This window comes from Muntiacus reevesi, chromosome 3 (assembly GCF_963930625.1).
Source record: "Muntiacus reevesi chromosome 3, mMunRee1.1, whole genome shotgun sequence".
In the NCBI taxonomy this organism is placed as follows: Eukaryota; Metazoa; Chordata; class Mammalia; order Artiodactyla; family Cervidae; genus Muntiacus; species Muntiacus reevesi.
In genome coordinates this window covers 144,434,886-144,449,906 of record NC_089251.1, presented here as the reverse complement: position 1 = coordinate 144,449,906, position 15,021 = coordinate 144,434,886, and the positions used below count along the sequence as shown (strand labels likewise).

General features: G+C 34.7%; 1 protein-coding gene across 4 annotated transcripts in view; it reads left to right on the top strand.

Annotated features, from left to right (window-relative positions):
- The window catches only part of NBEAL1 (neurobeachin like 1), a 146,276-nt gene that overhangs the window by 112,207 nt on the left and 19,048 nt on the right, over window positions 1–15,021 (top strand). For all 4 annotated transcript variants that reach the window (XM_065930782.1, XM_065930781.1, XM_065930783.1 and 1 more), the window contains 6 exons: window positions 688–828; window positions 3,484–3,614; window positions 6,392–6,501; window positions 9,431–9,548; window positions 12,183–12,280; window positions 14,803–14,919. In XM_065930782.1, coding sequence (XP_065786854.1) covers window positions 688–828; window positions 3,484–3,614; window positions 6,392–6,501; window positions 9,431–9,548; window positions 12,183–12,280; window positions 14,803–14,919 — 715 coding nt within the window. The remainder of the gene's footprint in view (window positions 1–687; window positions 829–3,483; window positions 3,615–6,391; window positions 6,502–9,430; window positions 9,549–12,182; window positions 12,281–14,802; window positions 14,920–15,021) is intronic.

Here is a 15,021-nt window from a genome sequence, read left to right as displayed (position 1 = left end):
TATTTCCTTCTACCTGTGAATTATTAGACATTCATTTTCACAATTCTTAACTGACCCTCTATATTTTTTTCTATTACCTTGGCCATACTATGATGTCTAATTATCACATTCTTACAATAGAAGAAAAATAGGAACAACCTAACTATCTGTAAATAAATAGTTAAATTGTTATAGATTCTAAGATTTTGTAAAAATTTTTTATTGAAGTGTAGTTGATTTACAATGTGTTAGTTTCCACTGTGCAGCAAAGTGAGTCACATATTTTGCAAGATGTTAATAGAAAATTTAGATGAAAAAACAAGTTGTGAACAATATACTAGGTGTAACAGTTGTATATTAAAATATATATTAATTCATAATTGACAAATGTTTGCCAGAATGTTATTATTTATTATCTCTGGGAAGTACAATTGTAATTGATTTTAAATTTCTTTATTTTTGGTTTTCTGTGATTTCTAATCTATCTGTAGTGAAAATAATTATTGCATAATACAGAAGTATTCCAAACTCCACTATTAGTGCTACTTTATTGTTCTGAAAGTATTAGTAATTTTTTTCATTTATTAATGTGACGTGATGATATGAATACATAGCATCTTAATAAACTGTTTTCAGCAATACAATACAAGCATCTGTCCTAAATTAATTTTGCTATTGTGATTATAAAACTTTAGTTTCTGTTTTTAGATATGAAAATTTTGAGGATCCTATGGGAACTATTGATAAATTTCATTATGGTACTCACTATTCAAATTCTGCTGGAGTTATGCACTATCTTATTCGTACAGAACCATTCACCACCCTCCACATCCAGCTTCAGAGTGGAAGGTATGTTTCGGGTAAATAAGCTGTTTTCTTAAGACTATATGATAATGTTGAAAACTCTTTGCCTTCATGTCATGTACTGTTATAGGGTTCCCTGGTGGCTCAGATGGTAAAGAATCTGTCTACAATGCAGGAGATCTGGGTTCGATCCCTGGGCCAGGAAGATCCCCTGGAGAAGGGAAGGGCTACCCACTTCAGTGTTCTTGCCTGGAGAATTCCATGGACAGAGGAGCCTGGTGGGCTACAGTTCATGGGATCGCAGGAAGTCAAGCACAATTAAGCGATTAACACTTTCACTTTCATATACTATTATAACAGGACCTTACCTGTTTTATTCTCCTCTTTTTAGGTTTTGATTCATATAATAGCCCCTAGATAAAAGTAGCCAAACTAGTTTGAGAACGGGTCCCTCAAACTGACTTACACAAACGACTTTTAAGGTGGATTCCTCTTTACTGTTAACCAGTGTACTTTTGTTATTTTCAACTGGGTTTAGGAGTCTACCAGAGATTCCGACTTAGAACTGGTTTAGACCTTGATCCAAAACATCTACCAGAGATGTCTAACCAGTACCTCTGTAGTCCTCCTAAAAATATTGATCAATAGGAATAAAAATAGAGAGGAATGAGGGCCCTTACATTATTAGTAGCACCTCAAATAGGTCTGTGATGTCACTGTATTATTGTATCACCCGTCTATATTATACCTTACCCAAGATTCACGTTTTCTTATTTATCCTAAAGAAAGAAACTTCTTCAAGAATCCTCCATTCCCCAGCATATCCTCCAGGTGCCTCTCTGCTACTCTCATTTTGTCTCCTTGTTGCCTTATTCTTTAACATTATCCTTTTGCCTTTTCTGACCACTCAGAAACTATGTAAATATTGCCTGTTCTGCTCTCTTTCCATGTAATGTTTATCTCTCAAAATTAGCCTGGTTTCCTTATTCCTGTCTTTAGTTCACTGAGCCTTGTCTTTCAAGGAGAGGCTTAGATCACGACATATCTCCAAATGTTATGTTTGCCATGAAATCAGGTAATTTTCCTTCCAGGAAAGTAAACCTGGATCTCTTCAGATTTTAGTGATTTTACAGCTTTTATTTATTTATTTATTTATTTTTATGATTTTACAGCTTTTTAAATGATTTTTTAAATAAGGCTTCAAAATAGATTCTGTTTGTGCTTCAGAGGACATCAAGAGAGTAAAAAGACAACCAGTTCAGTTGGAGAAAATATTTGCAAATTATAGATCTGATAAAGGACTTGTATCTAGAATATATAAAAAATCCTTACAATGCAACAGTAAAAAGACAAATGACTCAATTAAAAACTAGCAAAAGATCTAAATGGACATTTCTCCAAAGAAGATTACAGATATCTAATAAACACATGAAAAGTTGATCAACATTGGTTATCAGGGAAATTCAATTCAAAACCAAACTGAGATACCTCTTTACACTCATGAGGATGGCTGTAATAAAAAGATAGGTATGCTACAACACGGATGAAACTTGAAAGCAGTAGTATGTTGAATGACATAAGCCAGGCACAAAATACCATATGTTATATATGATTTACATAATGTGTCTAAAAAAAACAAATCCTTGGAGACAGAAAATAGATCAGTAATTGCCCCGGGGCTGGAGGGAGGGTGAATGGAGAGTGACTGCTATTAGATACAGGATTTCCTTTTGGAGTGATGAAATGTTCTAAAATTGTTTGTTGTGATGGCTGCACAGCTCTGAATATACTGAAAGCTATTGAATTGTTCCCTTAGAGTGAATTACATATGTGTTAATTATATATCGGTTAAGCTGTTCTCCCCCAACACAAACAAAAAGATTCTGCCCTTTCTGTACCTCTCATTGAATTTGAATATATCATTCTTAGACTTTATTGATGACCCAATCATTGACTATAGTTAAATTTAGAGTTCTGCTAAGTTCAGCTCTGCTTCAAAACAAGATTGCTAGACACAAGAAGAGTCATATTAGTCATCAGTTGTCTCTTAGAAGACATCATTTATGGGATAAAACTGGGAAAAGATCGTCAAAGGAGATGAAACAGAAGGGGTTTATGCTGTTTGTGATTAGCTAAAACATAGTAAAAATTGCAGCGTGACCACTTGAGCTTCTTTCAACTACTGTAGGCCCATGATGGAACTTGAAAATAAAGTTAAAATAAGATAATAGTATATGAAAGTAAAATATAAAAGCTTTAGCTACAGAATTATTTCCCTAACTCACCATCTACTTTTTAGCCAAAGAGTTTGTAAAGATATTTTGTATCATAGATTAATCAGCAGCATTCCTATAGATCTGTTAACTATATCATAAATACTATAATACTTAGTGATATTTAAACTCTGTAATTTTGAAATATCCAAATAATATTTATTTATACTGTGTAATAAATTTTACTCAGCAGAATTATGCCATTTTCATCTAAGATGACACTAGTGATTAAAATTATAGTATGTAGTTCCTGACAACAAAATAAGAAAGATTCTCATAAGGAGAGCATATTTTGTTTTTAGATGTTAAAGAGAAAGGTTCAATAAAGATAAACTGAACATGAGGCACCCTGAAGAAAGTGTAATTTTGTTTTAGCCTGTTGTTGCTCAGTCAGGACTCACTGCTCCCTTCCCGTCTCCACATGTAGGTTCGACTGTGCCGATCGACAGTTCCATTCTATCCCTGCTACCTGGCAGGCTCTCATGGACAATCCATACGATGTGAAGGAACTTATTCCCGAATTCTTCTATTTCCCAGAGTTTTTGGAAAATCAAAATCGTAAGAAATAGTTTAAAAACTGGATTGGATAGGTCCTTATGGAGGATCTTGAAAAATAACTTTTAGGACATTTTTTGTGATGACCTATAGATTATTTATTCTGTGTTTGTATTACTCAGTGACAAAGCTTAACTTAATATCCAGGTACTAGTCTTACCTTCTCAGAAATGCTACAGTGAATAAGATAAATGAGTGAAATTTGAATTAGTAAGGGAATTTATCCGAGTACAGTGTTTACTAGTGAAGCAAAACGTGGCTACAAGCTATTTTAGCCATCCAGCTGCCCGAGTTAAAGTGTTTGAGTTAGATAAGATGAAGGTTTATATCAGGGGTCTGTGAACTATAGATTCATGGGCCAAATCTGTGAGCAAACTAGTATTTATTAATAAGGTTTTTTGGAATACAACTGGCCAATACATTTACATAAGCTGTGGCTGCTTTCACAGTGCAATGGCAGATTTGACCAGTTGCAGCAGAGACCATAGGTTCACAAAGCCAAAAATACTTATTCTTTGCATCTTGTAGAAGTTTGCTAACTCTTTATAGAATAGAAAACAGGAGGCAATTTGAAAATAATGACTGAGTTTAAGTTTCCACAATATTTGAAAAACCATTTTATTATTTTGTTATTGTTTTGAATTAATTTTTATTGGAGTATAGTTGTGGTTGTTTCTACTGTACAGCAGAGTGAATCAGCTATACGTATCATGTGATATTTTTGAAGAAAAGAATCATAGAAGGAAATATGGTCTTTAAGAATATCCAAATACATTTTCGATGACTTAGTTTTAGATTTAAGTGCAAATAAGAAAATGGCAAGATCGTTCCGATTTGTGTTCTTTAGGAAAATTCCAGGGTCAAGGGCTGTTAACAGCTTCCTTTTCCTCCCCTACCATGTAATGTTAATGTTTGACCCATTGCTTGCTCAGTAGAATTATTTGCCATGTCATGACCTTTGATTGTGTGCTCTAGGACCCGCTGTTGGATCCTAGGCATCTGATTCTCAGCATAAGGCAGTTCCATTTGGTCACCTTCAGAAAACTGAGTGAAACTGTTGACAGATCTGACCCTAGTCAACCAGAGGACTGGATCTTCTAGGGCAGGGTATCCAGGATGGAAGGGATGAGCAGATTAATTTGGACCCAGAATTCAAGGTCTGCTTAGCTTGACAATTTCTGACATTCACCAGAGCCAGAACTCTCTGTTACTGCTGTCCTGGTGGCCTCCATTTCTAATTATCCATTGCCAATTTATTCAAAATGAGCTGGGTGGGAGAAAACAAAGTATATTCATTAGAATGACAACAAATAAAAGTCACTCAAAATTGTATGAGGAAGGAAATGTTAGTATTTATTTTCGATAATAAAAATCCTGAAATATGGTAACTTAACAGCATCCTTGGAGTCAAGTTCCTCCTGTATTTTTTCACTTTGCTGTTCTGAGTGTTTTAGGTTTGTTCTTGGTCAGTTACTGTCATGACTAAAAAATTCTAGACATCATAGGCAGATGCAACATTGTCTGAGAAGGAATTGAAGCTTTTAATTCTTTGTGTTGTTTCTTAAGAATGAAAAACCCTTTCTCATGATCTCCCTTCACTGTCCAGAGCTGGGTCATGTACCAAGCTCTATACCAGTCACCAGCAGCAAGCATGAAATATAGGGCAGGATGCACACTTGAATAAAATAAAGTTTTTGCTATTAGATAAGGAAGGATGGCTGTCAGGTGGCCACCAGTATCTGCCATATAGTAGCTGAGTTAAGGCCACAGACCCTGCATTGTGTTATTTTATGATATTTAAACTTCTCTCCAGCTTTAAGGACACACTGATGTTTTTAGATAACTTATTTAATGAAGGACTTTTGTGTTAACACTTTTCCCTTTCCATACGTATGAACAAGAAAATCTTATCTTTGGGACAGTTTTGTCAAAATACTGTCTTCTCTCATAACTAGTATGAGCAAATGTTTATTATGTCAGTAACTTTTTAAAATAGTGTTGTAGAAATATATTGTCCTTCCATGAGGTAAACTTGAGTGAGTTTAAGGCATAAGTTACACCCAAAAACTAAGTCACTGGATTTTGTAAATTAACCATTAGAACTGTGTTAATTCTTTTTAATGTATGAAGAATGCTTACTGTTGCATTTTTGTTCAGGTTAAGATTTTGGTCATAATTATAATTTTTCTCACTTTTCTCAGTAAAAAATAAACTACTAATTTGACTTATCTTCCAATAACTAATTGTAGTTTATTTTTTACTAATAACTCATTTTAAACTATCTTATTTTCATTTACTTTTTTGATCAACTGTTAAAATGCATTCTAATAGATGAGTTATTTTTACCTGTTCAATAAATCTATATCAAGAAGGGAACTTAATAAGTGGGATAGATTGTGAGTTTGAGATTGACATGTACATTCTGCTATATTTAAAATAAACAGTAAGGACCTGGTATGTAGCACAGAGAAGTGTGCTCAATGCTCTGTAATAACCTAAATCAGGAAAGAATTTGAAAAAGAATAGATACGTGTCTGTACATGGCTGAGTCACTTTGCTCTGTACCTGAAGCTAACACACCATTGTTGATCAACTGTACCTGAATATAAAATTAAAAAGTTTTAATTGATTTTTTAAGTCAAATTTTATAAAAACTTGATTCTCATCTTTTAATAAATGAAGAAAAAACTTAGTTTTGTTAAGGAATATACCCTTTTATTTGTTTTACTTGATTTATTTAAATCTAAAATGATTTGATACATTTATTTTTTATGTCTTAGAATTTAACTTGGGTCGTCTACAAGTTTCCAAAGAACTGGTAAATGATGTCGTTCTCCCCAAATGGGCTAAGTCTGCTGAAGATTTCATCTATAAACATAGGAAAGCTCTGGTAAGATTTTTATGTTTAGTTATTAAGCAGGTTAATAAGATAAAGATATATGTGTTTTCCAGAGGATGATGGAATAAAGTATAGCTATTATTTTTCTTCATTAATTTGTAATCTATATTATATGCTGTTTTAGAAAGTATAATATAGTAATTTATTTTGAAGTTATGAATCTTCTGATATAGTGAGACTATAGTAGTACTGTCCCTCAGATATATAGCAAAAAAAAAAAAATTCACTTCTGTAAGGCATCTGCCTGTTATATGTATGTTTCAGTCACCAAGCTGGTGTAGCTTGATGTATCATAGTTCCCATATTTGTTTCAAATCTATCAAGGATAAGAACTTTTTTTTTTCCTCTGAAGGAATTCAGCAAGTTTTTAATAAGATAGCTAAATACTAAATACTACTTAAATGTTTTGCTAGTTTTTAGCGAAATTTCCATTTTGGAGTTGAAGGACTAGTAGGAGTTCATTTAATATTGCTGTTATGTTATTACCTTGAAGACACTGTTTCCGCCTCCACACCCACAGAGCCCACCTAGCTTTCTTTCTAAACTGAAATGTTTCAATTTCTAGAACTAAATGGCCAATACCTGGGCACATTCCTTATTGTTAGTAGGTAGTTTGTCAAAAACTTCAGAATTCTGGATTAGTTTATAATTTGTTGTTGTCCAGTCACTAAGTAATGTCTGACTGTTTGTGACCCCTTGGACTGCAGCATGCCAGCCTTCCCTGGTCTTCACTGTCTCCCGGAATTTGCTCAGATTCATGTCCATTGAGTGGGTCCGTCTCATCCTCTGTCACCCTCTTCTTTTTCCTTCAACCTTTCTCAGCATCAGGGTCTTTTCCAATGAGTCAGCTGTTCTCTTCTAGATTATAATACTTCTAAGCAATAACCCCATGCATGAATAAAGAATTGGGGAAAAAAGTAAAACAACTCTGAAAGATAATCCATAACTTTTTAACTAGACAGAAACTTTTCAGATGCTTCCTGTGAACTATCTGGTTTAAGCTGTAAACTGTCACAGTATCACATATGCCTTCCTCTCTAATGGTTAAATAGTAACAGGATCAGTGCAGATTCCAGAGGAAAGAAAGTAAACTCCATCTCTTAATAGTGGGAGTGAGAAAGAATTACAACTATCTTTAATCCACCACACAGAGGCTGCCCTTTGGCCTCGAAGTGTTTACATTTCTTCCGCATGTAAAATGAGCATACTTCCTCTTAAGATCTTCCCACAGTCCTACCTTATTAAGGCAGGGTTCTGCAGACCTTTTGTAAAGGACCAGGTAGTAAATACTTTTGTTAGCTCTAAGTTTAGTGTGTGTTGAAATTCTGCCATTCTAGCGCAAAAGAAAATGGGATATGGCTGTCTTCTACTAATCTACAGATCTGAATACAAGTAAGTTTTGGCCCATAAGCAGCAGTTTTGCTGATCCCTGCAGAAAGCCATGAGGCCTGAAATCCAGAGTCTTATTAGTCATCTACATCAAATCCATGTGTGCATGAAAATACTCTGGTGTGTCTCCTCTTAGCTCTGAAGTCTGTGAAGTAGATACAAGTTAATCCCCCACGTAGCAACAGTAGTGTAATAAGGACAGGAGAACTATAATAGACACTAACATTCGAAAGGGAGAGAAACCATAGGCACCTAACTTCTCACTGTGAACTTCTGACTGTTCACAGCAGTTCAGAATTCTAGCCTGGACACGCTCTCAGTTCCTTTATAGCCCACTGCTATTCCATGATAATTGGTTTTCCATGGATCATTTTGTTCCACCCTCAGGCGTTTAGGTTTTTGCTCTGAGTCATTCGTTTCCATAAAAACTAAAACAAAAAATGTTGTTTTTACAAGAGTATCTTTGCCAACCTCTTTCCTAATCATAGTAAGTTGGAAGCCAGGGGTAAAGAACCCATCTGCCAGTGGAGGAGACTTAAGAAATGTGAGTTTGATCCCGGGGTTGGGAAAATCTTCTGGAGAAGGATATGGCAATATACTACAATATTCTTGCCTGGAGAATCTCATGGACAGATGAGCATGGTGGGCTACGGTCCATAGGGTCACAAAGAGTCAGACACGATTGAGCTACTTAACATGCACATGCACAAGAGTATCATTGCCTGCCTCTTTCCTCATAGTAAGTTGAAAGCCAAAAATCTTCTTATTTTTTGAACAGTTTTTATCTTTCTCAGTTTGAACTAATGCAATTTCTTTTAAAATGTTGTGGGTTTCTTATAAATCAACTCTGTTGGGCAAAAAACAGTCCACATTACAAGATTGTCCATTATCTCCTTTGAGCTCAGGGGGAAGCTACAATGAGAAAATGTTCTCAACGTTCTAGTTGAATGGGTCTGTGACACACAACCTCAGATCTTTGACATCTCAGTAGAGTGTCTTATAGCCACACTCTTGATCTCGATGGCTCGGTGGTAAGGAATCTGCCAGCAATATAGGAGACGCAGGAGACTTGGGGGTTGATCCCTGGATCTGGAAGATCCCTTGAAGGAGGAAATGGCAACCTACTTCAGTATTCTTGCTTGGGAAATCCCATGGACAGAGGGAATTGAATTTCTAGACAACTATTGCAGTAGAAGTTTCACAACGAAAATGTATTCTACAGCTATCATTAATTTTTTTGTTGTTCATATTTGGGCTATTAGAATATATGTTTTTTTCTTCACCCAATAGTTAGGAGATATGTATGTAATAAATATTAGTAAATATGATATCTACATTATCCTAGATAGAATATAGTCAATATTTATAATAGACGTTAGATACATACTTAATGTCATTTTGAGATAATTTTATTTTATTTATAATATTTGTATGTGGAAATGTTTCAAATGCTCTTACTTTTTCAAAGGACCCATGTTTACACTGTAGTCAAAGGTAACTGTATTAATGATTAAATTTGTTCTCTTTCTAGGAGTCTGAATATGTTTCTGCTCATCTTCATGAATGGATAGATCTGATTTTTGGCTATAAACAGAGGGGGCCGGCTGCAGTGGAGGCACTCAATGTTTTCTATTACTGTAGTTACGAAGGTATAAGCCTATATACTTTTCCTCTTATATTATGTTGATAGAAAATATTATTAGAAATACCTGACTGTCCAGTGATTAGGAATCTATTCTTCCACTGCAAGGGGCATGAATTTGATCCCTGGTAGGGAAATAAGATCCTGCATGCCACAGGACTCCGTCAAAAAAAGGGAAAATATTATTTAATATGTATTTATACATGGTATTTTAGACATAACTATTTAAGACGAGAAAGACTACATCTTAAAAATAGTTTTAGGGACTTCCCTGGTGGCCCAGTGGTTGAGAATCCATCTTACAATGCAGGGAGCATGGATTCCATCCCTCGTGGGGGAACTGGGATCCTACATTCTGTGGAACAACGGAACATGCGTGCTGCAACTAGAGAAAGCCTGTGCACCACACTGAAGACCCAGCACAGCCAAAAAATTAAAAATAAATAATTAAAAGAAAACCAACCAACTACTTGTGGGGGGTTATCAAGATGGTGGAGTAGTAGGATGTGAAACTCACTTCCTCCCACAAAAAAAAAACCCACAAAAATAAAAAAAATAGCTTTACTGACCTTTTCTGTTTGAAAGAGTGCTTTTTTTAAACAATAGTTTCATTTATCCCATCTCTAAATTTAAACATCCATTTGATCATGATTTGATTCAAAATATGGAGAATGAAATCTACTTGGCCTCAGTGGAAAGAAAATGAGTTGTCAGCACCAAATCTACTGTGTATTATCTCTTACCATAGATTCATAGTCAACTTCATCTTAGTTAACATAGAAGATTGAACTTCTCTTTAAACGTGAATGGAAAATATCTCCATAAAATATTTTAATGAAATAAATTCTATCTTACATAAGGAATTTGAAATGCTTTAAAGCTAGGAAGAGATGACAGAAATAACCACAATATTTTTCTTGAAGGGACATGTAGAATTTATGAACTATCATGGAATTATTATGTTCCAAATGTGTACTAGAACTTCTGAACAGGTTTTCTTTAGGATGAATGAAAATGAATGTAAAGGTTGAGATAACAAGGCCTCATACGTCTTTTGAGTGTGAGCAACCCCAACCCTTTTGGATAGTAATATCCTTGAGAAGCCTTGGCGAAGCTGCTTCATCTTTATGCTATAAATAGTTGGATTGAGTACTGGTGGAAATAAGAGGTAAATATTTGCCATTATTGCTGTGTTCGTTGTTTAGTTGCTAAGTTGTATCTGACTCTTGCTACCCTATGGACTGTAGCCTGCCAGGCTCCTCTGTCCATGGGATTTTCCAGGCAAGAATACTGGAGTGGGTTGCCATTTCCTTCTCCAGAGTGTTGCTTTAAAAAAAAAATAGTTAGGTACATATATACAAATCAAATTATAAGGATCAAATATTGGTGGTATTAAAATATTTTGATCTCTGGCCATGTGTCCTGTTTGGGCAAGTCTGAATATACAGTATTAAATTGTTAACACACTTTATAGAAGATATTTTAGAATTATGAATGAAATAGTTTCCAGTGATAATAAGATGGCATTATTTGAGCAAGCTCTGGAGATTGTGAAGAATAGATGAGCCTGGCGTGCTGCAGTCCATGGGGTTGCAAAGTCAGATGTGACTTAGCAACTAAACAACATTCTGATGTCTAGCTCAGGATCAAGTGCATTTTCTGAAGGCTTTGAGAGGCTTAAGAAGAATTTCTTCTGTGTAATACTTTTGTTCATTTTATTTTTGATTGTGCTGGGTCTTTGTTGCCTCACGTAGTCTTTTTCTAGTTGTTATGAGAGAGGCCGCTTCTCGGGGTGGTGCACGGGCTTCTCATCGCAGGGGCTTCTCTTGTGGGGCACAGGCTCTGGCGTATGGGCTTCAGCCTTGTGGCACACGGGCTGAGTTGCACCGCTTCATGTGGAATCTTCACAGATCAGGAATAGAACTCATGTCACCTGCAGTGGCTGGTGGATTCTTATCCGCTGTACTACCAGGGAAGTCCGGGAGTTCTTTTCTAATCCTTCCATAGAGCTAATAGTTCTAAAGATCATGAATGGTATGAAGTTTTGTGAATTGAACAGAGCCCACTTGACTTTCGGTAAATAGACAAGCTTGTTCTGCTTTACCTTTGTTCGTTTGGTAACAGTTTTGTAGGGAGGTAGCATAACATGGTGGTTAGGAGCATAGATTTTGAAATCAGACCTTACCTACTTCGGTCAAATACTAGCCATGTAACAATCCCTATTGAGTATGACTTGGTATAATCAGTTTGCCAGAACATCAGTTTTCCCAACTTTTATTAGATAGAGAGTATAGTAGCGTTTTTGTGTGGTTATTACACTTGTTTCAGCTTAACTATCATGAAGAAAGCAATCAGTTGTACAATGAGTATAGTGTGTATTTTTCCAAGAGAAACTTTTATAGACTTTTATAGAGACTTTTATAGTTAACTTTTGTTTAAAACCTTTTTAGTTGTAAATAGTGGGTGGAATTTATTTTTATGCATATTTAATATCTGAAGTGTTACTGATTTTTAAAAAATTTTACTTCTTTCCATCCAGAATATTTTGTTGAAAATATACTAATCAGTCTCTGATATTTTAAACAGTTGCGTGGCTTACTGATTTGTTTTCACTGTTTTGGCTTCTCTTTCTTGGTTTTAGGAGCTGTGGATCTGGATGCCTTAACAGATGAGAAGGAAAGAAAAGCCTTAGAAGGGATGATTAACAATTTTGGACAAACACCTTGTCAACTGTTAAAGGTAAAGCCTAAAAGTTACTAATTACATAAGTCTAGAATTTAATTGCTAAGGAATAGCACTACCAGTATTTTCAATAATTTTATGATTTAAAACTTTATTTCAGAATTATCTAGAATTTGGGAAAAAATTATACTGTGACTAAAAAAAAAGTAAATTTAAATGATTCTTCCTATTTTGAATAACAAACTATTACAGTCGAAATCCATATATTCAATCAATTTCTCTTGAGTCAGAAAGGATTTATATTTACTCAAAAAGCCAGTCACCTTTGTTCAATTACCTCTTGAGAGGAAAAGGTGAGGTTGAAGGCCACTGTCAGGGGAAGTATTATTCCCTCCTTTGTTTAAATGGAGAAGGAGGACTTCCCTGCTGATCCAGTGGTTAAGAATCTACACTGCCAGTGCAGGGGCCACCGGTTCAATCCCTGTTTGTCCACAGAGGGAAAAAAGGAGAGAGAGAGAAGGAAAAAAAATTCTCATAGAAGTTAGTCTAATATTAGTTCACAAAGACATTTTTATCTTTGTTAGTGTGAATTTAGAAATGAAGAATACATAATAATATAGCATTTATTAAGTTGATACTGTCCTGTGCTACCACTGTGCTAAGTGATTTACCTAACCCTCACAGTAAATATTAAAAAATTGTCCTTATTTTTTAGATGATAAAGTTATATTTCATAGAAATTAATACCTAACCTTAGAAAAGTCAAGTACTTTTTCCACCTTCACACAGCTAGAATGAGACTGGGGCGGAATTTGGATGCCTGATCATCTAACTCCGAAGTCTTTCTGCCATCCCATGTTCCCTCTGAATTAATAGCTGTAAGCCCTCTTGTTGAACTTGTAGATCATTTTTTCAGTTCTTGTGGTTTGTTGTTTATATCCTAATTACAACATTTTCTGACTTAGCTGTTTATTTGTCCATCTACCTCACTATATTATAGCTATGTTAAAGGCAATAACCTTCTTTTAATCATTTTTGTATTTTTCTTGCATATAATTTGTGTGCAGTAAATATTTGTTGAATTGACATCTCCATAGCTATAATCACAAAGGTATATCTGAATTCTGGCTTATAGATGTACTTTATTAATTCATTGATCAGACTGAGCTTTATAATTGTTACTGTTCATGAGCAACAGTTTATTTGAAGTCTCCAATATTGATCTTTACAGAATATCCATATTTGAAATCAGTGCTTTAAACCTTATCTGCTGACAGTCAGAGGTAAAAGTAACAGAATAACAGAACATTTGATTGGACTTTGAAATAGATTCTATAGTAATTTTGCAGAGCTTAACTTTTTTTTTTTAACAAAGGTATGTGAATTAGTTTTTACAATAAAAAAAAGTCACTAAAAATCAGTTTTTTATTTCAAATAAAGTGAATACTCACATGGTTAATTGAGAGCTAAATATTGAATTAGAGCTGTCAGGTCTATTTCCCATGATTTAATGTTTTGGAGAACACTCTTGAGAGTCCCCTGGATTGCAAAGCGATCAGACCAGTCAGTCCTATAGGAAATCAGCCCTGACCATTCAGGAAGGACTGATGATGAAGCTGAAACTCCAGTACTTAGGTCACATGATGCAACGAGTTGACTCATTGGAAAAGACCATGATGTTGGGAAAGATTGAAGGCAAAAGGAGAGGGAAACGGCAGAGGATGATGTGGTTAGATAGTATCACTGACTCAATGGACATGAATTTGAGCACACTCCAGGAAAAAGTGCTGCAGTCCATGGGGTTGCATAGAGTCAGACACAGCTTAGTGACTGAACAACAACAGCGATATTTTACAGTAGAGACAGAAGCATCCTCTTTAGATAGAATTCCATTCTGCATTTTAACTGTGGCATTGGAATATTAATTTGACTTTTAATTCTCTTATTTAAAAAGGTGATACTGTCTTTTGTTTGTGACATAAAATCTAAGAAATAATAATTTATTTGAAAAGCAATACAGCAATATCTGTAATTCAATTCCAAAAATATGGACATTCAGATCTTATTTCAAGAATTATAAAGATTCACCCATTTTATAAACTTTGACTTTTGAATAATCCATTTAAGTTTACCACTATATATGCATCAGCATGTACCATATTTATGATACTCTTCTACATATTTAAAATCCAAAATTGAATGTGATTTAGTTTCTTACTTTAAGATACCTATTGTCTGGTTGGAAAAGACCATAACCAACTATATATAATCCAACATAAAAAGAAATAAGTACTGAATAAAATGCTAAATAATGTATAGAGGAAAATAATGAAAGAGAATAATTAATTACTTTTGACTTAGAAATTCAAGGGAGATATCAGTAAGAAAAGACTGTAGAAGTAGGGTTTCTCTAGGAAGGAAGAGAGCTGAACTCTGCTGAGGAAATTGTCTGAGCAGTTGAGGTTGTCAACAGTGCATAGAATATAATCCATTGAAGCTAGAGTCCAGTATGTGTGAGAGAATATAGTGAGAGGTGTTTTAACGTAATTATGAATTATTTTTTCTTAATTTTTTTTAAGGAACCACACCCTTCTAGATTATCAGCAGAGGAAGCAGTGCAGAAGCAAGCCAAAACAGACACCTCAACCTTTAACCTATTTCAACACCTCCCTGAACTCAAGTCATTTTTTATAGAGGTAATCTCCTACTTGATATCATCAATGGATTTTCTCTATAAATTCTGTACACTTCCACATTCCTTTTATACCTTAATGGAGAGTATAGGTGTTAACTCTTAA